The sequence below is a fragment of the Schistocerca gregaria genome, chromosome 1, assembly GCF_023897955.1.
Source record: "Schistocerca gregaria isolate iqSchGreg1 chromosome 1, iqSchGreg1.2, whole genome shotgun sequence".
NCBI classification, from domain to species: domain Eukaryota; kingdom Metazoa; phylum Arthropoda; class Insecta; order Orthoptera; family Acrididae; genus Schistocerca; species Schistocerca gregaria.
In genome coordinates, this window is record NC_064920.1 from 554,115,270 (window position 1) to 554,140,715 (window position 25,446).

Genomic DNA, 25,446 nt, shown 5'->3' on the forward strand with positions numbered 1-25,446 from the left:
GTCAGACAGCATGAAACATGAATTGCAAAGAAAAGTGTGCCGGGCATTAGATTACTGCACTGAAGATTCTTACCAGAGAGAAGAAAAATTAGATGATGAAATTGTTAAGAGAGCAAGAGATTTTGATGTCATGATGTTCTTAATGAAAGAAAAAGTGGCTAGTGTAAGCTGAAAAGAAATTCAAATTTTAGGTTCAGCTCTATCCTCTTGGTCAAAAGAAAACATAATGTCAGAATTCAACGTTATGAGTATGGGGTTCAACAAGCAAGGAAACTGAAAACAAAAATGGTTATCTTATCAATTCCTAAAACAAAATGTGGGAAAGTTGTTGCTGATGAAAAGGTAAAGATTGCCACTGATTTCTACCAAAATGATGATTATGCTCCAATGTTACAAGGAGCAAAAGACAAAGTTAACACTCAGAAGAACGTGTATATGCAAAAAAGACTCATCCTTTGCAACTTAACTGTACTTTTGTTTTAAATGGGAGAATCCAAACATTAATATCGGTCTTTCTAAATGTTGTCCACTATGACCAAATTGGTGAATTTTAACTGGTGCTGCTATATATATAATAGAAAGAAACTTCCACATGGGAAAAATATATTAAAAACAAATACTTGAACAAACGAAAAGAGAAAGTAAGATGATCTTCTCTATCATCTTACTTTATCTTACTATCTTACCTTATCTTACTATCTTACTTTCTCTTTTCGTTTGTTCAAGTACGTAATGTACCATACATTTTATCCTGCTTAATTATACTCAATAATACGTAATTTACTTCCAAACCATATTTGTTATATATATATATATATATATACACACACACACACACACACACACACAAAGATTCCAAGACTTACCAAGCGGGAAAGCGCCGGTAGATAGGCACAATAAATAAAACACATAAACACACACACAGAATTTCGAGCTTTCGCAACCTGCGGCTGCTTCGTCAGGAAAGGGGGAAGGAAAAGGAAAGATGAAAGGATGTGGGTTTTAAGGGAGAGGGTAAGGAGTCATTTCAATCCCGGGAGTGGAAAGACTAACCTTGGGGGGAAAAAAAGGATAGGTATATACTCGCGCGCGCGCGCACACACACACACACACACACACACACACACACACACACACACACACACACACACACACATGTGGAAGTTTCTTTCTATTTTATATATAAAGTTGATGTGACTTACCAAACAAAAGCGCTGGCAGGTCAATAGATACACAAACATACACACAAAATTCAAACTTTCGCAACCAACGGTCGCTTCTTCAGGAAAGAGGGAAGGAGTCATTCCAATCCCGGGAGCAGAAAGACTTACCTTAAGGGGAAAAAAGGTCCTTTCTGCTTGTGTCTGTGTATATGCGGATGGATATGTGTGTGTGTGTGCTAGTGTATATCTGTCCTTTTTTCCGCTTAAGGTAAGTCTTTCCGCTCCTGGGATTGGAATGACTCCTTACCCTTTCCCTTAAAACCCACATCCTTTCGTCTTTCCCTCTCCTTCCCTTGTGTGTATATATTCCACGTGGGAAAAATGTATCTAAAAACAAAGATGATGTGACTTACCAAAGGAAAGAGCTGGCATGTCAATAGACACACAAACAAACACAAACATACACACAAAATTCAAGCTTTCGCAACCAATGGTTGCTTCATCAGGAAAGAGGGAAGGAGAGGGAAAGACGAAAGGATGAGGGTTTTAAGGGAGAGGGTGAGGAGTCACTCCAATCCCGGGAGCGGATTGAAGCTGACACTCTGTTTCCGCAACCACAGTCTCACAGTTCTCTCAACATCTTCATTAGAAGCATAATGATGTCCCCGCAGATCGTCTTTCATTATCAGGAACAGATGGAAGGCAGACGATGCTAAATCTGGACCATATGGAGAAGTTCTGCTGCGGTAGCACGTGGAGTGTGTGGTTTGGCATTGTCATGCTGCAGGAAAACATTTCCGTTTTCCTTTTGGACCCTTGTTAGCCATCGTTTCAGAGGTAGCAGTGTTGTGATGCAACACTCTGAATTTATTGTTGTTCCATGATCAAGGAAATCAACATGGGTAACACCATCTGTATTCCAGAACACTGTGGCCATGATTTTTCCAGCTGAGGGCTGTGTCTTGAATTTATTTTCTAGGGCGAGTATTTGTGTCGATATTCCACAGACTGCCGTTTTGTCTCCGGGTCTTAATGGTGTACCCACATTTCGTCTCCTGTCATAGTAGACTCGAGAAAGGTGTCACCTTCATTCTCGTGACATGAGAGGAGTTCCTGGTAAATTTTCATTCTGTGCGCTTTCATTTCAGGAGTCAGCATCCGGGGCACTCATCGTGCACAGATCTTCTGTTAGCCAAGCAAAGCAATAATGTGACCCACACGTTCTTGTGAAATGCTGATTGTTCTTGCAGTTTCTCTCCGAGAGATATGACGATAGTCCTGAATCAATCTGTCAACAATTTGCTTGAGAAACTCGGTGGTTGCTGTCACAGGACGTCCAACGCTTTGTTTGTCTCAACATCTTTAAATTTACTCGTCCAACAATGACGACGCACAGTACTCACATCAGCACTATCACCATAAACTGAATTCATCCTCTGATGGATCTCCTTTGGGGGGACACCTTCTGCTGTCAATAATTCAATGACTGCACGTTGCTTAAATTGCATCGACCGACCGTCTGTATAGGATTCCATATTTTACACTGTAACACAACTGTTCAATGCTAAGGCTTCCCGCCAAATGGAGCTGTAGAGAAGAGTCTACGGAACAAGTCAGTACCTGCCGCTTACCAATGCCGCCAACTGTTGAAGTGCTACGAAGGTAGAGGCATTAATTTTCAGTCAACCCTCATAGTTATGGGCATTTATGTAGATAAGTACAATTTTGCAATGACATTCTTGCATAGCCCAGTTACCAGAATACTACTATATTTAAAATTCAACATAAAATTTTTTCTTGGTCAGAGCAAAAAATTTTTGCACAAGTTCTTATGGTATAAGCAAATGTGCAAAAATTTTCAATAAATCTGAGGTGATGGGTGAGATGACCTGCATGATTTGACATGTAATGCCCTTACTACCACGTGTCTTGCCTTGGATGGCAGTAATTGCTCTCCTACTGACTGTGAGGTGATCATACTTCAGTGGCAATGCAATATTATCAATTGTTGTCCACAGTAACACTTGCTGGCTGCATGGCAGGAGTCTGCCCCTCTCTGCCACCATGTGTAAACAGATCTTATCCCCTCCATGTGTTGCTAATGCTGTCTCTATCTCTCTGAGGGGTACCACCATCTGATGTGATGCAATCTATAGTAGCAGTAAACAGAATATCTGGAACAGATGCACAACTTTTTGTGCTCAAAAAATATTGTAAAGGAGATATTTAGATTAAACAATGGAATGTTTAGGCTGGAATAACAAGTCGGGAAGGACAGAATGGTATTCACAGCACAAATGAAGTGTTGAGTCACTGCAGGCACAATGAAAAAAATACTAGACATATTCGCTATCAGGCTATGCCCTACATCATACATCACACATTCACCCAAGCATCTCTAGTAGCAACGAAGGGGATATCTAGATTAGATGCACAACATTTTGTGCTCATCTACATCTACTTGATTACTCTGCAACTCACAATTAAGTGCCTGGCAGAAGGTTAATTGAACCACCTTCACTCTCAAATGACATGCAGGAAAAATGAGCAATTAAATCTTTAACTCTAAATCTTAATTTCTCTCATTTTATTATGATAATCAATTCTCCCTATGTAGGTGGGCACCAACAGAATATTTTCGCAGTCAGAGAAGAAAGTTAGTGATTGTTTTAATGATTGTCAACCCAGTTCATGTAACATGTTCATGGCACTCTCTCCCTTATTTCCCAATAATGCAAAATGAGCTGTCCTCCTTTGAACTTTTTTTGATGTCCTCCATCAGTCACATCTGAGACAGATCTCACACCACACAGCAATATTTCAGAAGAGGGCAGACAAATGTGGTGTAAGCAGTCTTTAGTAGATCTCTTGCACTTTCTAAGTGCTCTGCCAATGAATCGCTGTCTTTGGTTTGCTTTACCCACAGCGTTATCTATGTGATCTTTTCAGTTTAAGAACTCAGTTGAATTTATAGCCTTTAAAGTCTTGTGATTTGTTGTGTAATCAAAATTTAGTGGATTTCTTTTAGTACTCATGTGGATGGCTTAATAATTTTTGTTATTTAGAGTCAACTGCCACTTTTCACACCATTCAAATATCTTGTATAAATCATTTTGCAATTGGTTTTGATCATCTGATGACTTTAGGTGATGTCATTTTGTATATAAGAAACATCAGAGGGCCTATAACACTTCCACGGAGAATGCCAGACATTACTTCTGTTTTATTTGATGACTTTCCATCAATTGCTATGGTCTGTGACCTTTCTGACAGGTACTCACAATTCCAAATGCAAAACTGTGGTGATACTCCAAAGGCATGCAATTTGATTAGAAGATTCTTGTTAGGAATGATGTTAAAAAGCCTTCTGGACATCTAAAAATATGGAATCAATTTTACATCCCCTGTCAAAAACACTCATTACTTTGTAAGACTAAAGAACTTGCTGTGCCCCACAAGAATGATATTTTCTGAATAGGTGCTGACTGTTTGTTGATAAAACATTTTCTTCAAGGTAATTCATAATATTTTAACAAAGCATATACGTTCCAAAACCCTACTGCAAATCGACGTTAGTGAGATTATAGCATCGCTTCTTGAAAAAAGGAATATAAAATACAATAATCGATATTAAACAAAAATGAAAGCAATATAAGCACTCTGAGAATTATAATAAGCATGATCTCTATCATCAAAATAAAATAAGAGAAATCAGAGCTCGAACAGAAAGGTTTAGGTGTTCGTTTTTCCCGCTCGCTGTTCGGGAGTGGAATAGTAGAGAGATAGTATGATTGTGGTTCGATGAACCCTCTGCCAAGCACTTAAATGTGAATTGCAGAGTAGTCATGTAGATGTAGAAGTAGTATAAAAGAAAGAAACTTTGTTTCTTTGTTCTCTCTGCTGTACTTTTGTCTTCTTGGTTCTGATATCCTAGCTGAAGGTCGCACATAAGATCACAGTCTATAAATAATTAATGTGCTCATATGTAGTATATTTAGAATTTCTGCTAAATATGTATGTCAGTATTAAATGCAGTATGTGTTTTTGTTAGTAGCAAAAAAGTTCTTTCCCTGTCCCCTTTATTTAATTAATTACATAACAATTACATGTTGCCCTGGTCATTTGTAATTGCATCATTGAAGCGATGCCATTGCTGTTAAAATTGAGAAAAACTTCTTAATAGTCATTTAATTCTGAAAGTATTGAAAGGATTCAATCTTAATAAATCTAAAACAATGTCTTATAATAATTTCATTTTAGGCCAGAGGTACAGTTTTATTGAAAAGAATTATTTTAATTGTGTACACTGCCATTGCACTTAGGCAGTTATATTGGAGCGTCAAGCCTCACATAGAAAAATAATTATTTGAGTATTATATTTAATTTTCTTATCGCATAACACTAAAGAAAGATATTTTTTTCCTCCATCATGAGCAAGACAGATGTCTTCATGTTCCCAATATGTATGATGTTTCTAGCAATAGCGCCCTGAGGAATAAAATTTAGCCGTGGTTTTTAATGAATGTAAAAGAGATTTTCTCTAACAAAACATTTTCACTCCAAATGAATGGTACATTTTTCTCTTTTCAAAAAGCTAACGATAAGAAGAGTCTGTAATTCAGTAGATTACTCTTATTTCATTTCTTCGGTATTGGTGTGACCTGGGGAATTTTCCAGTCTTGGTAGGTACAGAACTTTCAATGAATTAGCAGTTGCACATGATTGTTAAGCATGGAGCTATTCTATCAGCACACACTGGAAGGAACCTGACTGGTCTATAGTCTGGACCAGATGCCTTGCCTTTATTAAGCAATTTAAGCTGCTTCACTTCACTAAGGATATCTATTTCTAAATTACTCATGTTGTTCTAGACCTGAATTCTTGCATATTTACTTTGTCTTTTTTTGCTAATAAGTTTCAGAAAACTATGTGTAACTCCGCTTTAGTGGCATTGGAAACAGTGATATCACCATTTTTATCATGCAGTATAGGTACTGATTGTGTCTTGCAGCTGGTATACTTTACATTATAACTAGCATCACTATGTGTTTTCTATCAGATTGAAGACAGAGTTTCACTGTGAAAACTATTAAACGCATCTTGCATTGAAGTTCACACTAAATTCTGAGTTTCTGTAAAACTTCCCCAATCTTGGGGATTTTGTAGTCTCTTAAATTTGGCATGTTTTTTTCTTTGCTTCTGCAAAAGTGTTCTGACTCATTTTGCGTACCATGCAGGGACCAGTATAATCACTTATTAATTTATATGGTATATACCTCTCAGCTGCCATCAGTACTATTTGTCTGAATTCAAACCACATCTGTTCTATGGTCACAGAGTCAGATAAAAAGTGAAGACTGTCTCTTAGACAGGCATCAAGCAAATTTTTATCCACTTCGTTAAATAGATGTACTTTGCATTAATTTTTGGCCAGTTTGGATGTTATAAGATTCAGTCTAGCTGCAACAGCCTTGTGGTCACTAATCCCTGTATCTATCATCATGCTCACTATTTGATCAGGATTAATTTTTGGTAAAAGGTCAAGTATATTTTTGTAACCATTTGCATTTTCATAAGGCTCCAGAACTAGTTGTTCAAAATAATTTTCTGAGAAAGCATTCAGTACAATTTCGGATGACATTTTATGCCTTCTTCTGGATTTAAACAAGTATTTTTGTACATATATCGAGGATGGATTGAAGTCACCATAAACTATAATTGTATGAGTGGGGAACCTATTTGAAATGGACTCAACTTCTCTTTGAACTGTTCAGTAACTGTATCACCTGAGTCAGGGGATTGGTAAAATGAACCAATTATTAATTTATTTCGGTTGTCATGTATAGCCTCTACCCATACTCACAGGAACTATCTACTTCAACTTCATTACATGGTAAACTTCTTTTGACAGCAACAAACTCTCCACCATCAACTATATTTAATCTATCCTTTCTGAACATGTTAGATCTTTCATAAAAATTTCACTTAAAATTATTTCCAACTTTAGCTAACTTTCCATATCTATAATGATTTGAGTTTCAGTGCTTTCTATTAGTGGTTGGAGCTCTGGTTCTTTCCCCACACAGCTATACCAGTTTACAACTACTATACCGATTGTTGCTAGGTCAACCTTCCTGTATTTATCTTGCAGCATATTAGACTGATGCCCTTCTGTAGTTTCCCTGAGACCTTTTAACCTAAAAAACTGCCCAGTCTCCTTCACACAGCCCCTGCTGCCTGTGCTGCCACTTCCTGCATGTAGTGGACCCCTGACCTATTAAGCGGAACCTGGAAACCCAAGAAACTCAAGGGATCTGCAGCCTACAAGGTCGTAGATCTGCCTGAGCCTCAGAGTCAGGCCCTTCACTCAGCTCTGTACTAAAGTAGCACAGTCGAATCTGTCAGTGATGTTACAGATGGTGAAGTCTGCCTCCATCTCACAAGCAAGACTTTGCCACTTCAACTAGCTGACTGGAATCGGGGAGAATCTCTTCCAATCCAAAGTGACACACATCATTGGTACTGACATCCACCGCTTGGAGTTGGCTGCATCCCATGCCCTTCATAATGTTTAGATAAAAAAAAGTATTTTTAGCGCCCTTCAGTAGTCCTGCAAAGGAGTAATTTGTTACTAATATTGGCAAGTATCATCACCACCTAATTTCTTTATTTTTCATTAGAAACAGTGGGCCTTTTGTACTAGAAAAGGTTTTGTATGGTTTGGAGACCCTTCAGGCAAGATTAAAAATGAGCTTGAAAATAGAACTGTCAAACATTTACAAAACTATTCTTAATTTAATATGGAAAGCATGGCATTTTTTTTATTTTTAAAGTCCTGTATTCTTTTTTAATAAGTATACTTGCTAAATTTTTCCATTTCATTTATTGTGTATCCAATTATGACCATTAAATTAATAATGGAAACCCAGGATGGAAATAATTTTAAAGTAGAGAACAGCCTACCTCTCAGGTATATGACTCCATAAATGTACTTCATGTATTAGATAAATCCACATATAAGCCTTCCCCTTTTGCAGACACAATGGCTCATGCGCAATGTATTTTAACTGCTCGTGGCAACCTGGTCATTAAGATGGTAACTGTTGGTGGGTACCACAACCATTAAAATGAAGCACACTTAAGTCAGTGAGTGTTGGAAATACATCTCTGATGAAGTGTCTAATAGTTGAAAAAATACATTAGTACAATCACAGCAGATAACCATCTACAAATTTTAAAGAAGTTATAGAAATAAGTGCTAAGAAAAGGCTGCACTTTTGAATTTTATTGACTTGAGAAAGTTATCTTTTTTATTTTGTTTCAGGCCAAGAAAGGACCACACCAAGACAACTATTCACTCTCATGCTTCTCTAAAACACTTTCATTTTCTCAGAATGAGCTCTTTTCCTCTCATCTGATCATTTGATTTCAGTTATTTTTCAGTTTGCTTTTTTTTTTTTTCATGTAAACCTTTGAATTTCTTTACTTTTGGTCTGAATTTGCCTCTGTAATATCTCCAGTTCAGTCCTTTCATGTCTGGCCTTCCCACACATTTTCTTTGATTGTTTTCCTGTTTTGGAATAATATGTGGTTTTCCTTCATTCTCTGTAGATGTTCTTGGACTAAAAAAAAAAACATCTTTTCCTGATCTCATCTGTTATTTTAGGGCAGAATGAGTATACTTCTTTATTTGGTCTCAAAATCCAATTGCCATCTTTGTTCTTGATTGGAACTAATATTCACAAGACTCTTCTACTTAACCAAATCTTCTAATGTACTTTATATCAAATTAAAAGTAGTGTTACTGACCCAAGAAGGACTTTTCGTTTTACAACTGTATTCTAATACCCTAATTTGACATCCTTAGGAAAACATTTTTTGTTGTATAGATTTCTCTTTCTCATGTATAATTCTTTCATGTTTTCAGTTCTGATAAAAACTGCTTCTTCTTCAGTTTTTGTGTTTGTGTTTCACCATGATATTTAAAGTTGTCTTAATGCTGGCATACTTCATTTTTAAAACTTTTGGTGAGTTGCTTTCACTGGTCATGTATTCTGTCTTTTTAAATGATAGTTTTAGACCTGCCTTTACAGCAACCTTCTTCAAAAGTTCTAGTCCTAGTCTCAGTCTCTCTCTCTCTCTCTCTCTCTCTCTCTCCCTCTCTCTCTCTCTCTCTTTTGTTTCCATCTGTTATCACAACATTGCCTGCAAAATCCAAACAGCTTAAATTACTTTTTTCAATCTACCCAGTGTTATGTAGTTATTAACTTTTCCCTTTATTTTCTACACTCCTAGATGACTCTTTCCAGTACACAACTGAATAATAGTGATGAAACTCTCTCTCTTTGTCTGACTCCTGATACAATTTGGAAGAGACTGGAAATTGTTCCAAGAAAAACTTTAGATGCTGTGTTTGTAAGAGTTTAGTTTTTTTTCAGTCTTCCTATCTACTGCAAATTTCTTCAAGGGGAGAGAGTCTTTGTCTGTTGAATCATATACCTTTTTAAAATTGACAAATATTAGCAATATCGTTTTAACTGATGTTTCTCATAGGCCAAATTAAATTTTGTTTTGTTTTATTAACTTCAATGTAATCTGTACAGAGTGGCAAACTAGAAGCAAAATCTGTATATGTAATAATATTAAACAGCAGCTATAACAAAGTTTCTGCTTCAATTAGCCTAGTTTTGTTAAGTGTGTCAAAAATTTAGATATTAAAAATCAGATGATCAAAGTATCTAACTATTTTACTTAGCACTTGAACAAATTTTTAATAAAGACACTAGATGGCAGATGTATGAGCACAAAGAAACATTTGTTTCTCAGTGTAGTTGCATTGCATGCCCACCAGACTCATATCCGACGTAACTGAAAACTTTAGAGGAAGTCTCAGTTCACTTGTACATAAATTCCCTAGTCATACTGTAATCATCGTGGAGACTTTCATCATCCAACAATCAATTGGAAAAATTACAGTTTAGTTAGTAGTGGGCATTGTAAGACATCCTGTGAAACATTATTAAATGCCTTCTCTGAAAACTACCTAGACTAGATAGTTCAGAACCCCACTTGATGGAAACATATTGGATCTAATGGCAACAAACAGGCCTGACATCTTTGAGGATGTCTACATAAAACCTGGTATCAGTCCACATCAAAACTGGTATCAGTGATTATGACATAGTTGTAGAAACAATGATTACCAAAGTATATAAAAGACAACTAAAACAAGCGCACACACACACCGTAAACTAGATAAAAAAATCAGTAACATCATATCTCAATGAGAAACTTGAAACTTTCAACACACAGCAAGAGCAGTAGAGGAACTATGGCTCAATCTTAAAAGAATATTGTCCATACACTGGACAGATATGTACCCAGTAAAACAGGTCATAATGGGAGGAACCCTACATGGTATACAGCCACTACAAAGAGACTTCTAAAGAAACAGAGACTACTGCATAATAGGTGTAAAAGAAAGCATAGCACTATAGATAGAGAGATAATGACTGAAATGTGCGGCTGTCAAGGGAATAACTTCATTGACCACAGTAGCAGAATATTGTCAAATGATCTTTCACAAAACCCAATGAGATTTTTGTCATATGTAAAGACTATGAATGGCACAGGAAATCAAAGAAGGGTAGAAAAGCAAAAGCTGAAATTCTTAACTCCATTTTCAAATGCTCCTTTACAAAGTAAAATCCATAAGATTTGCCCCAATTTCATCCTTGTAGCACTGAAAAATGTGTAAAATAAATATTAGTCTCAGTGGTGTTGAGAAACAGCTGAAATCATTAAAACTGAACAAAACTCCAGGACCCAATGGAATCCCTACCAAAGATTCTACACTGAATTTGCAGCTGAGTTTGGCCCTCTTCTAAATATAATCTTTCGTAGATTCCCCAGCACTTGAAAAAGGCACAGTTCACACCTGTCTGTGAGAAGGTTAGTAGAAGTAATCCACAAAACTACTGTCTAATATCCTTGACATTTATTTGTTGCAAAATCTTAGAATATATTCTGGGCTCAAACATAGTGACCTATCTCAAACAAAATGACCTCCTCCATGCCAACCAGTATGGATTCTGAAAACATTGATCATGTGAAACTCAACCCGCACTTTTCTCACATGAGATGCTGAAGACCTTAGATCAAGGCAGTCAGGCAGAAGCAATAATTTCTTGGTTTCCAAAAAGCATTTGAGTCAGTACCATGACTATGGTTATTGTCAAAAGTACGATCATATGGTGTATGAAGTGAAATTTGTCACTGGATTTAGGACATTTTGGTAGAGACACAGCATATTATCTTAGATGGAGAGTTATCAACGGATTAGAAGTAACTTCGAGTGTGCCCCAGGGAAATGTGTTGGAATCCTTGCTGTTCATGTTGTATATTAATGCTCTTGGAGACAATATTAATGGTAACCTGAGACTTTTTTGCAGATGATGCAGTTATCTATAATGAAGCACTGTCTGAAAGAAGTTGCATAAATATGTAGTCAGATCTTTATAAGATTTCAGGGTGGTGCAAAGATGGGCAACTTGCTTTAAATGTTCAGAAATATAAAATTGTGTACTTCACAAAACAAAAAAACATAGTATCCTATGACTATAATATGAATGAGTCACTGTTGGAATTGGCCAACACTTAGAAATATCTGGATGTAACAATTTGTATGGATATGTAATGGGATGATCACATAGGCCCAGTCTTGGGTAAAGCAGGTGGTAGATTTTGTTTTGTTGGTAGAATACTTGGGAAGGGAAATCTCAAGATTGCTTACAGATCACTTGTGTGATCAGTTTTAGAACATTGTTCATGTGTGTGGGGCTCATTCCAAGTAGGACTAAGAGGGAATACTGCATGTATACAGAGAAGAACAGTGCGAATGATCACAGGCTTGTTTCATCCATGGGAAAGTGTCACAGAGATGCTGAAGAAACTAAGTTGGCAGATTCTTGAAGACAGATATAAACTATCCCAAGAAAGTCTACTAACAAAGTTTCACGAACGGGCTTTAAATGATGACTCTTAGGAATATACTACAACGCCCTATGTATCACTCACACAGAGATTGTGAGGGTAAGATCAGAATAATTACGGCATGGACAGAGGCATATAATCAACCATTCTTCCCACAATTCATATGAGGATGGAACAGGAAAAAACCCTAATAACGGGTACAATGTGATGTACCCTCTATGATGCACTTCACAGTGTTTTGCAGAGTATTGATGTAGATCTTAACTAATAATGTGTTCATTAATGATAATACTAATTACGTAAACTGACTCATTCCACATTTTTTAAACACGAATCATTCAAATGGTCTATGGAACATCTAACTAACTAACTAACTAACCAATTAACCAAAAGAAATCATCTGAACCTTCTTCAGTTTGTGGGATATAGATTGCCTCAACTGCAGAAGTTCAGAACTGAGGCCTGTCCAAGGCTCTATGATGCACACTGATGCTTCATATTTGCTGCTATCCCCTCAAATACATAGGATAGCTACACTATTTCAATTACAGTCTGCCCAAAAGCTGATATCATCAAACGAAATGTTTCCGGTGTACACACTCTACAAAATTCTGAAAGCAGTAGGAATAAAATACTGGGAGCGGAAAGCTGTCTACGAATTGTACAGAGATCAGTCTTCTCAACTACTGCCTCACCTTCACTTTCATGTTCTCTGATTCTTATAACTCCACAGTCACAACAGTCAAACAACATACATGTGGGGCAGCAGCTGGAAAGGAAGTGAGACAATTTTGTACACTATTTCCAATGTTATTCACTTTGAACATTGACAAGCAGTCAAGGGAACCAAGGAGAGATTTGAAAAAGAATTAAAGTTCAAGGAGAAGAAATAAAAACTTTAAGGTTTGTCAATGACATTTTAATTCTGTCAGTGGCAGCACAGGCTTTGAAAGATCAGTTCAACAAAATGAATAGCATCTTGAAAAGAAGTTATAAGATAAACAAAAACAAAAGTAAAACAAGGGTATGGAATGTAGACAGATTAAATGAGGCGGTGCCGAGGGAATTGTGTTCAATATACACATTAAAAGAAGTAGGCAAGTTTTGCTATTTGTGCTGCAGAAAGACTGGTGATGCCTGAAGCAGAGAGAATATAAAAAGAATATAAAATGCAGACTGGCTATAGCACAAAAAGCATTTCTGGAGAAAGAGGAATGCGTTAACACTGAACAGAAATTTAAGTGTTGAATAGTCTTATCTGAGCATATCCATCTGGATTATAGCCTTGCGTGGAAGTGAAACATTGGCAATAAGCAATTCAGACAAGAAGAAAATAGAAGCTTTAAAATGCGGTGCTACAGAAGAATGCTTAAGATTAGATGGGTAAATCATGTATCTAACAAAAAGGTATTAAACCCAGTGGGAAACAATAAATTTACAGCACAATTTTACCAAAGAAATTATCAATTTCATAATAGAGTGGGAGGGAGGGAGGGAGGGGATGTGAGGGGTTTAAATACTGCAGAGAGTGAGACCAAGGGACGAATACAGTAAGCAGGTTCAAATGGATGTGGGTTGCAGTAATTATTAAAAAATGAAGAGGTTTGAACCAAGCCGGTCTTCACTCTAAAGATCACTGATACAGAGGTTTGACATGGAAGTAATTCCTACCATAGTTTATCAGATAATGTCAGTTTAATAACTGTGAACATGGTTGTTAAAACTGAAAGGTCTTGAGGGAAACAAACATTCACACACACACACACACACACACACACACACACACACTGCTGGAAGTGTCATAGTTCTTTAAAGCTACTCCTGGCACAATTCCCATTATAAAATCACTTTCATTATCCTTACCGGTCATTTTTTAACTTGGTCATTTTCTTTTTCCCAGAACCCCATACCATATCATTATCTTCCACACACATTTTCATAGTAAGCACATAATACTGTTTCATTTTCATAGTAGTGTCCAAGTATTCTTAAGATGTAACAACATTCAATAAATCTTTTTTTTTTTTTCAATAGTTAAACACAGTTCCCCCAAATTAAATGATCCTCGAACAATACTCCTTCAATTTTTTTGTAAGACAGTTGTTCAATGCTGTTGCCCAATAACTGTAGGATTATGTTGTTTCTGGTTTTTGTTCTTTTATCTCTACAGCTCATGCATATTGTTTTCTTTGTATTTGCTACCATAACATTGTCACTAAATGATCTTTCTTGGTATGCAACCATTTTTCTGTAAATTAACTTTTTATTTCAATAAAAGGCTTATTACAATCGGCAAACATGTTTCTTACAGTTGATTTAGAGCAAACAATTTAACACTTAATCTAGTGAAGACTGACATTATGCAATTCTGAACAAATAAAAGCGAACACGCGAGTGCCAGAAAGAGACACTAATGGACATACACTGGATGAGGCTCCATGGGTGAAGTCCATTGGCCTCCACATAGAGAATAAAATGAAGTGGTAATAGCACTTTGATAAATTAACCAAAAAGCTGTGCCTGTTTTGCACTTGGAAATCTCTCATATTGTGTTGACCTGCAAATGGGTTTGTTAGCAGACTGCATACTTTCATTAAATACTATCTATGGCATAATCATCTGGGACAATGCAGGTACAATGACAAAATGGTATTTATTCCACAGAAGTCAGCAGTATTCTGTAAAGTTGATAGGCCCTAACTGAACATCTTGCAGAAGATGTTTCAGGGGGGTCCTAGGGAATCTTACACCTACATGACAATGCAGGTACTCGCTAATGATATTTCTAGTTAAACAACAGTGAACTTAGGATGAACTGTTGAATTAATAAACACAGTATCAGAAATAAAAATAGATTCCATGTAGGCTATGCATCCCACTCTATGGCTTAGAATAGTATTTCACGTTCTTATGCCTATAACACTTTACTGACAGGTATTAAAATTTCTGAGATATTCAAACACAAAGTACAGAAATACCTCATTACCCATTCCTTCTACAATGCATTGGAATAACAAGACTCAGAAGTATAAATTCTCTATAACTTTAATGCTTATGTTAAATAAATCTCAACTTTGCCACTAGTTATGTAAATAACCATAAGTGGCTTGTATAATGTTACATAAAGGCTTTGTTTGAAGAATTAGTTAAAAGCATCAGTTGAACATTACAAGAGAAGGGATAGTAGTTTTTCGTTCCAAGTGCCGGTAACTGTTTTTCTCATACATGATGTAACAAAGAAGTAAGTCAAGTCTCATAATTATCAGTACAACAAGATTAATACTACTCGTAATTTGTTGTTAAAACACTTTACAAAAGTAACTGTAGTAGTTTCTTCTGCCTGTTAATGTCATTCCAGATTCCTGAAGACTTTCTTTCACAGTGACATTCATAGAGCACAATGTGTGTATGAACAAATCTCGATAGTTTTGTTTACTTTTTTCATAGTTAATGTGTGATATATGTACACAATATGCATAAAATCACTTTGACACTTCTCAGTTATCCGATATAGGTTTTATGAATTAACCTTGCAGTTTTAACTCATGTGAGGAAAGATATGTTAAGTATGGTTAATGGTGTTAAATATGGTGTGAACGTAAACACTAAGATAGGCAACAGGTCAGTCTGTTACCACAACCTTCATTTGCCATCCATATTCGTTCGCATTGTCAACTGTCAACCTTCCAACTAACCTAAACATTGGACTATGCTATAAATCAGTATCTCAAAACAACCAGGATTTTAGTGCTGGTGAGCCAATAGAAGGTAAGGGAAACAATTAAATTTTGAAAGTCTGGATATTACTTTCTACTTTATCCAACTTTATGCAGCAGTGTGTGCAGGCAGAAGTAGCTGGGCATGTCTAACTGATTTATGGAAACCAATATCTCTATATTCTATAACTACATTGGAACTTAAACCATACTGCTCCTGAATATCAGTTCAGTGCCAAAACCACTATGCCACCAGGTCTGGTACACTATCCCAACACACATCATGTGCAGGCTCAAATCTTCCAATCACAGATTTTTCTGCATCTATATGAAATGTTGCATAAGAGAATGTGGAAACCAAAAGTGAAGAGATTTGTATAAATCATGACCAGCACAACACTGATCAATTTAAACTGTTCTATTATACCTAAAATATTTATATTATGTTGTCTTTTATTAACTGCTAATTTCCATACAGGCAAATAATTATCTATAACTTGAAGCTTTGGTGCCAAAAATCCCATGCTGTTCTGAAGTCTTACATCAGGCCACTGTTAGTACATTATAATTTTTTCCCATAAGTGATCACACACAATCAATAAAATTAGTACCGGAGTAAATACTATTAATATGAATACAGAAAAAATAGTTTACTGCTGTAATTAACTTACCTGAGTCCACATTGAGCTGTCATTTCCCCCCAGGCTTTCCTGTTCAGAAAGCTCTCCTCTTGGTGGCATTAATTCATCAGCTTGTATGTTCAAATCAACAGTCTGAGCAGATGAATCATCTTGTTTCATTTCTTTATGCGATGTTTCAACCGTAATCTCCTTAATGACACCAGCATCTGGTATGTCTTGGCTATGAAAGAAAACTTGTGGTTCAATTACATCAATGGTGGTATCTTCTTGTATAGAGACGTTATCCAACTCTAAGGGATCCACTGCTTCAGAAGTCTCAGGACACTCAATATCCATACTAGTACTTTTGTCCTGAAAGCTTTGCTTCATTGTCTCATTATCTGGCTCTGTATCAGTTAAACTTACAGGACACACATTAGCGTAGGTGAATTCTGAGTCATTTTGCTGGATTTCACGAGGCGTAGTTTCTGAGCAATCTTTTGATGAAAGACTTATATTAGACTTAAGTGTAATTTCTGAGTTGTCAGCAATGTTTTCTGACAAATTAATATTTGCTTTTGCTGTACTTCTGTAAACTTCCATTGAACTGCTTTTGCCATTAATAGTGTTAATCTCACAGTTATCTGAATAACTGTCCGATGGGCGAGTTAAATTGTTTTCTGTTAAAAATGCTGTACTTCCTGTATCATGAGAACATTCCTGAACATTCTCATCACTTTCTTTTACTTGTCTCTTTTCAGTTTCTGGGAAAGTAGCTTTAAAATGATCATCAAATGTCAAGACTGGCTCATTGCTTGTTACATATTCCAGTGTCTGTTTCTCACTATTATCTACAACGTCACTGCTATGTAGTGATCTGGCAGGCTTAATTGTCCGATGTGTTTCAGTAACTATTAAACAATCATTTTCACCACCAAGAATCTGGTGCGCAGGAGAACAATCTGCTGAGGTATGCTCAGCATTTGTATCAACTGTACCTGTTTTTGGAGAATTCTGCGTTTCATTTTCAGAATTGCAATTTGTTTGCTGCAGATCAGAAATTGCATCATTTGTAACTTCTTTCTTTGTTTCATTATCAGACAACAATTCTGTCTGAGATGATTTCTCATTTGGGGATGAAGGCTGAGACACAAGGCTGTCTTTATTTGTCTGTGTAGCCTGGTCAGTTTGAACGTTTGGAGAATGCTGGGTACAGCGGTTCAGTAATGAATTTAAAGCTCCAATAGGTGACTGTTCTGAGTAAGTACTTTGGTTACTCTCAGTAACTTGGCGCATATGAGGCTGCTCTGGAGGAAGTTGAGCAATAGGATTTAGCACTTCAAACTGTTGCTGATGTTGTGGAACTACGTAAGGATTATATATGAATGGCATAACAGCAGCCTGACTTGTATCATTGTTGCCATCGTCAACAGGCGAAGCAAGAACAGTAGGCACAGATACATACTGTGGAGGGAGATTTGGAGGAGGTGGAGTGTTACTGCTTAGAAAATGTTGATATGTTATTGATGCAGTAAAATGACTGCCACCAGCAGGATTGTACGGGACTGGTGGAGTACTTTCAACACCAGAGACATCACCATCTGAACGGACAATTACATGCTGCAGCTCATAATCAGTGTTTTCTTGTTGCTTAGCTGGTGCAGAAGTTATAAAAGAACATCTAATTAAAGCTTCTATTACTTGATCTTTTGGATGTGTGTTGAGATGACTTTTTAATGATATGCCTTCACGCAAATACAAGGTACACACTGGGCAACAAATAAAATTTCGATTCCCATTCATGATTACAATTCTTTTGTTAAAAAGTTACTCACAAAAGTAGTGCTCTAACTTGAGCCTAATTAATTTACAACTGCAGTTTATTTGAATTGTTCAGACACAAGGAATTAAGTTTTTCGCATGATGTAGGCACAATCGAAAGATAGTATGACTGAAGAAGATCTAAAGATTCTCATCGGAAAATAGGAAATTTATTTTACTAAATTAACGATTGGTTGGTTCTGTTCACATCTTCCGGCCGCAACGAAAGTGGGCTCAAAATTTGGGGGCGAAGAAGACAACTGCAATGCCTTAAAACAAGTACACAACATACTTTGGAGGAGCATCTGGTAACACATCATCCTGCCTGTATACCATATGCACGCAATCCCTAGAGAATTGTTATCTGTCCAGATATTATTTGTAGTTGCCATCTGTCCCAAAATTCACACATTAAATGACGTAATTGATGACAAACGACCGGAAAGTAGCATTTAGTGCTTTGGCTGTCACGTATACAACGAACGGTGGGTTTTAGTACTACTTCACATCATCAATAGGCTTCTGTCCTGACAACCTCAGCTACTTGATATTCAATGTTTGCATTCTTCTTAATTTTTCTCTCTGAACAGATACTTGGTCCCAATTCAGACAACATATATATTTTCACTGTGCCAAAGCTTAAGTTTGTTGATGCGTTCACACTTCAATGTCTTCTCATTCGAAAAAAGATTCCTTTTCTGCAAAATGTAGTTAGAAAATGTGCCTGTAAACATAATTTAAAACACACGATTCATTTGAAACTGACGTTTCCACTTAGTTATATCACACGTACGGACATAAACACAAACATCTTAAATCACACTACTTTGACAACAGCTTATGCAAAGACTATACACTAACGGCGATCAGAGAAGCTATGTTCAGCAAGTAGCAAGTACTCAAGTAGATTAAGGAATGGTGGTACTGGTGTCACGTGTACGGGTGAGAGTTGCTGACTAGGGAACCTCGTTGATTGCATTTTCGTTGTATGTAAACAGAGCAACGAACAACCCTGTGATACACACTCGAAAATTTGGAAGTGTCACAATGAGTACACTGAAATTACCACAAAGAATAAATGGAGTTTTATTAGACATAACAGGTGTTCTCAAGGACGGATCGTCTGCCATACCTGGCTCTGTCGCGGCTGTAAATAAGTTGAAAAAAGCTGGACTGGCCGTTAAGTTACTAACGAATGAAACTCAGGTTACTAGATCGTCGTTATGTTTGACGTTATCAAAAATGGGTTACTGCGTTACGGAACATGACATTATTCCGCCATGCCCAGCTCTGGTTGACCTTTTACGAAAAGAAAAACTACGACCACATCTTCTTGTACATCCAGACGTATTATCAGAATTTGACAGCCTCAACAAGGAAGACCCTAACTGTGTTGTTATCGGCGACGCTGCAGAAAACTTTTCGTACGAGAATCTTAATAAAGCGTTTCGAATTTTGATCGATATGGATAAGCCGCGGCTTTTTTCCATGGGCAGAGGTAAATACTACAGAGAGAAAGGAGACTTAGTTTTAGATGTTGGTGTATTCACCACAGCACTAGAATATGCTACAGGTGTCTCCGCCGAAGTTGTTGGGAAACCACTTGCGTCTTTTTTTCACTCAGCGCTATCTGCAATAGGAGTAAAACCTGAAGAAGCTGTTATGGTTGGTGATGACATTGAATCAGATATCGGGGGAGCACAAGCTTGTGGAATAGCAGGTATACTTGTAAGAACTGGTAAGTTTCGTCCATGTGATGAAACGCACCCGAGGGTAAAACCGGATGCTATTGTTGATGATCTTGCGGAAGCGGTCGATATCATTGTTCAGTCAAGGAATTAGCTTTAAAATACAAGCGCTTACAGTTTAATTTGCGTTTTTGTCTTGTGACAGCATGCATGATATTAAGAAACTGTAATACTATTGATTTGCACAGCTGTATGGTGAATGAAACTACAAGTTGAAAAGTTAAGTTTTGTTGTACCAGACCCTTAGATTATTCCATGTTACAAATCATTTTTGAGAATAAACTTTAATCAGATATCAAATGATTGTAAATTACATAAATATATTTTATTGTTGTAACGCAAGTGATAAAAGTTCACAAATATATTTGTAAACCAATTCCCATTAGATCATAAAGATGTCACAATTTATGTACAGAGCCAAAGTTCTGAACAAATGTTCATAACTCTGTTATGTGTGAGGTTCATGTTGAAAAGTTTCAGTATGAGCTCGGACTAATGAGGTACATAAGTAATAAGTTATTGAGCAGTAATTTATTAAGTGTTTTAAAACGGCAGAGAGAATCAAATACTCTAATAAAATTCAGGAACCACACAGTCAGACAGTGAAGTTGCTGTAAAATTGATTACTTAAATAATATGGTCTGAAACTCATCTAAATGCTATATTCAAAATTATAGTTATCTTACAGCACCCAATAACTTCTGTTCATTAGACGAATTTTTTCAAGTGGAGGGTAAATAGTAAGGTGAAACACACATTAAGATGGATGTTTATGTAATAGTTAAATTTTGGATTATGTACTCTTATTGTTAAGTACTTGGTTGTTATCATTGTGTTTGAATGTAACCTGGAATTTTACTGGTAATTAAATCTCAACAGTGTATTTGAGGAGCAAATAAACCTGTAACTTTTTACAGATAGCAGGTCAAAAGTGAAGGTGATTCAACCCTCCCAAGCTGTTACAGAAAGTGGCATACAAATAGATACTATCAGAGAACATACTCAGTTTAAATCAGTTCCTCTTTATGATGTAACTTGTAGATTTTTAACTCACTTGACTGACTCCTCGAATTTAATAGTGATACTGTAATTCTTTTGCTTGTTCGTATGCTTATCACCCTCAGGTAGGAGTAGAAATTACTTGGTATTGTCAAAGAATTATAACAAACTACCACATACAGCTGGTCTGCCATTGTCATTTTGAAACATTAATACTTGGAGAGTGAAGCAGTACACAATAGCAGTCTTCCATATAGTTACTGATGCAACAAATATTTTGAGTTACAAAATGTGCCATTCAAGGAAGTCCCACGATTATTTATTATGTATGAGATCTGATGAGCTTGAGGACTAAACAGAATAGTGTATGTACATTCTGTGTTTTCAAAATCATTCCTATGCAGACACATGCAGCAGCTGTGTTAATATCCAGACTTATTAGTTTAACAACATCCCTAGACCTCTCTAGTCCTTTTCCTTCACCCCTCTTCCTTCCCCTTCAACCCTTCTGCCTGCAGGAGGATTCACTGACTCCAAAAGCTTGCCAGTTAACAACATTCTTTTATGTGTGTGTGTGTGTGTGTGTGTGTGTGTGTGTGTGTGTGTGTGTGTGTGTGTGTTTTCTGCCACCACATGGTAAGTAGTTTTTTTACCTATCCAATAAAAAGATTTATTAGTTTGTAATTTTTAAATTAAGGATCTGAAATTGATCAGTTTTTTTGTAGAGTGTTTGAAAAATCACACTTGGATAAAGAGCATACTTACTGAGCTATTTTGCACAGTGGCCATGATATTGTATTCACATTTGGGAGAAGCAGAGCTCACTACCAATATTTCCAACCATATTTAGTTTTCCTCTTGTTTCTCTAAATCAGTTCAGGTACATACCAAATGATTCCTATGCAAAGAACCTTACAGTTTCCTTTCTTGTCCTTTCCCCAACCAGCTCTTGATATCTCAAAGTGACACCATTGCTGCCGCTGCAGTAAGTGATGATTATTTTTTTGCTAATGATTGGAAATTAAATCGTAATGCTCTTCTAATATATATTCCCTTTGAGGAATTTGTGGTACTGGCAAATGATTTTTGTTTTCTCTTTAAAAACTTATTACAGCTTAAATGTACAGTCAGTATAACCAAACTGATGTCAAAGTTAAAGGCAACCATTCACCTATAGTGGATCAATGCATGCAGTACAGAAACAACATTCTCACAAGCTTTTGCCACTAGCTTTTTTTCTAGCAGAAGCGCCCTCCCCCCTCTCTTAAACACACACACACGACCGTTATCACAGACAGCTCAAGTTTTGGAGCTTGAAAAAGGATTTGGCCAAAAGCCATAATGTGTAACAGACTTATCGTTGTGCCTATCTACAACTCAGCAGTTCACCTTTACGGTGCATAGCAATCTATCTTTTTCCTAATATTGTTGTTTCTAATGAATGGGGGTAATGTTTTAAGGAATAGGCTGCCCACATTTTTCACCCCACCATGAATTCTGCGCAGTCTTTGGTTTACCAAAGGAACATTTACTTTGCTTCACATTTTGTAGCTGTGTATTTTACCATTTATTTGAACCAAATCTAGGCGCTTTGTTTTGATAAAAAGAGAGGCTAGAATTTCAATGAAGGCATAGTTGATGTTGATCTTAAAGTATCTGCCATTTCAGTTATTTTGGCATTTGTGCTCTTTTCTGAGTCTAGCAAGACTATGCTCATTCACACCAACCTTCCTTTTACACATTCAGTGCCCTCTGCTAGTCCTATATGGCACATGCAGCTCCCAGCAACGTTCTAGGATGGGTCACATGAGTGTTTCATTAGCAATCTCTTTGTGCAGACTGGCTGCATTTGCCAGTATCCTATCAATGAACTGAAGTCTGCCTGCTGTTTTACCTGTGATTGAGTTGACATCATTATTTCATTTAATATCCCTTACATTCAGTATTTGTTTGAGTTAACTGATTCCAATTGTGGCTCACCGATATTGTAGTTTAATGATACTATCATTCTGCGTCTTGTGAAGTGCACAGTTTTATGTATCTGAACAGTCTGTTTCAAGTTATGACAACCAGGTGGCAGCTTGTTGTCATTCAAAAAATTTATTTCATCTGTGAATCCCATTGCAACAAAAATATTTCCATACCTCTGTTGTTTAATCATTCTAGCTTCTGAAGTACCACTGAGTGATAAAGTCCAGAAAAAAAGTGTGTGTGTGTGTGTGTGTGTGTGTGTTTTCAATGGCAAGGTTACCACCACCCTTATAAATATTAGTTGGAACAAATGTGGTTAAAATGGCAGAAAACAAGCCAAAGCAACTCTGACACAAAACATTCAGTCTCTCTCAACTTCCCTCATTGTCATCCACACAATCACACAAGCTTGAGACAGCATAAAAATGGGCATTTGTCCAAAAACTGGCAACTAGAACAGTTTACATAAGAATGACCAGATGAAGATGGGGAGGTGGCCACGAAATTTCTATTGGTAGTCGTACAATATTGTGCCTCCAAGTAGCATCAAACATCTTACTGATGTCAAAGAACATTCTTATACAATACTGCTTATGTAGGGACACGTAATGGATAAGATGCCTCTATTGGGGTCAGGTTGTCAACAGTGGGTCAACATCTCCTGAATCTACACTGGGAGCATCATCTAAGAAGCTGCTTGGTTTCTAATATCCAGACCAAATTATGGTTAACTATTTGCTCCAAGCTATTTCCTACACAGCTCGTTAAGGCAATGCTCTGTTAACTACTAAGGCACATTCAATCTTTCCCCAGTCTGAGAAGTATCAAAATTGCTTCTCTCCACGAGTTGGGAAATTGATGTGTCTGCTGTGTCGAATTAAAATATTCTGAGAGGAAATCCTTTTATGCTGTTTGCAAGTGTCATAACATGTATCACATTTGATCATTGCCATGCTGTAAGGATATCTGTATCTTTAACACTGCCACCGGGGAAGGGTTTCCCCAATCAAGAACCTTGATTTGGCACCAGCCATTACAGGAGGACTTTTATTTTCACAAGTCCATCTTGATCACATAGATTTCTTTACACTTTATGACAGGTTTCAGCTTATCACCTTCTTCAGATCTGTTTTAAATATAAATATTTATATTTACAACAGATCTGACAATGGAGATAAGCTGAAACCGGTCATAAAGTGTATAGAAATCTATGTGATCAAAATGGACTTGTGAAAATAAAAGTGCTCAAAATAAAATGATCACAGACTCATTTACAGACTTTGTCTTCAATTGATAACATTACAGGAGGTGCGGAAGGCAAGGAGCAATGGGGAGTCGTGACAGTGTCAGACATGGTTGCATGTCTATGATGAGAAATTCAATAAATCTGTTAAACGTTGTAGCATTTGTGAACTAGACTGAGAACTCAATATTAGAAGTGCAAGCCATTAGCAACGATCAGTAGAAGCAATAGTTACCACAGAAAGAATAACAGCCTGAAATAAGAGTGAATGTTTGCACAGAAACCGAATGTGTAACGTAACTTGTACTTGAGACAATAAACATATCATATCAGTTGTTTCCAGGTCTCTCATGTGTCCAGCCGGATGCGATCGTTGAAGTCCCACGATATTTCGGCGAATAACCTTTCCACCATCATCAGGTGGTTCTGATGGAATGTTATGTCTGCTCACTGTCGGTTTTATTTATGTCCATCAGTCGGGCTTTGATTCCCTGCGCTGACAGTCCAATTGCGGCCGCTGACATTCCAATTGCGAGCGCTGATGCTCCGACTGTGGCTGCCGGCAATCCGTTTGCTGGTGCCAACCCAGGTCCGCACTGACCCCGGAGTCACGACAGATAGTTGAAGATGCAAAATCCCGTGGAGTGTCCCCAGCGACTGTCATGGATAGATCTTGTGTCCACTTGAGGCGTGGCTCCTTGATGGAGCTAAGTAAGGGTTTCCATGCCTTGCTTAGCTGAAAACCTGTGTCTTGGTTTATGAGATTGTCCATTATATGAGACTGTCCATTACAAAAATTTCAATGGCCTCCTTGAAGATGCTGGCAGGGGCCAGAATCTTGGTCTCTTCGTATTTCGCGTTGTGTCCAATTTCCAAGCAGTATTCTGCCAGTCTGTCTTTCACCATCCCCAGTAAGGCGTGTATCTTGGACAGTTGTCAGTAGACTGTGTCACTGTCTACCGCATTTGGTCTCAAGAAAGCGGGCGTATATAATATTCCATGTGGTTGTGGCAAATCCTACATTGGTCAAACGATCCGAACAGTCGAAGACTGCTGCAAAGAGCACCAACGCCACACACGCCTGGGCCAGCCGAACAAATGACACTAGCAGAACACTGCTTCATGTTCAAGGAGGCCATTGAAATTCACGTAACAGACAATCTCATAAACCGA

At 37.1% G+C, this 25,446-nt stretch overlaps 2 protein-coding genes across 2 annotated transcripts in view; one reads left to right on the forward strand and one right to left on the reverse strand.

The window, feature by feature from the left end:
• LOC126356205 (zinc finger protein 711) overlaps positions 1–19,137 on the reverse strand; it is a 172,706-nt gene extending 153,569 nt beyond the window's left edge. The window contains exon 1 of the mRNA XM_050007016.1: positions 16,543–19,137. Coding sequence (XP_049862973.1) covers positions 16,543–18,294 — 1,752 coding nt within the window. The 5' untranslated portion in view covers positions 18,295–19,137. The remainder of the gene's footprint in view (positions 1–16,542) is intronic.
• Positions 17,578–21,406, forward strand: LOC126356235 (phospholysine phosphohistidine inorganic pyrophosphate phosphatase-like). Its single transcript, XM_050007062.1, has one exon. The coding sequence runs from the start codon at positions 19,360–19,362 to the stop codon at positions 20,152–20,154; it is 795 nt and encodes a 264-aa protein (XP_049863019.1). The 5' UTR covers positions 17,578–19,359; the 3' UTR covers positions 20,155–21,406.
• Positions 21,407–25,446: the final 4,040 nt, after the last annotated feature.

Excerpts from the sequence above, each read along its gene's own strand:
- LOC126356235 (XM_050007062.1), top strand. The coding sequence starts at position 19,360 with ATGAGTACACTGAAATTACCACAAAGAATAAATGGAGTTTTATTAGAC.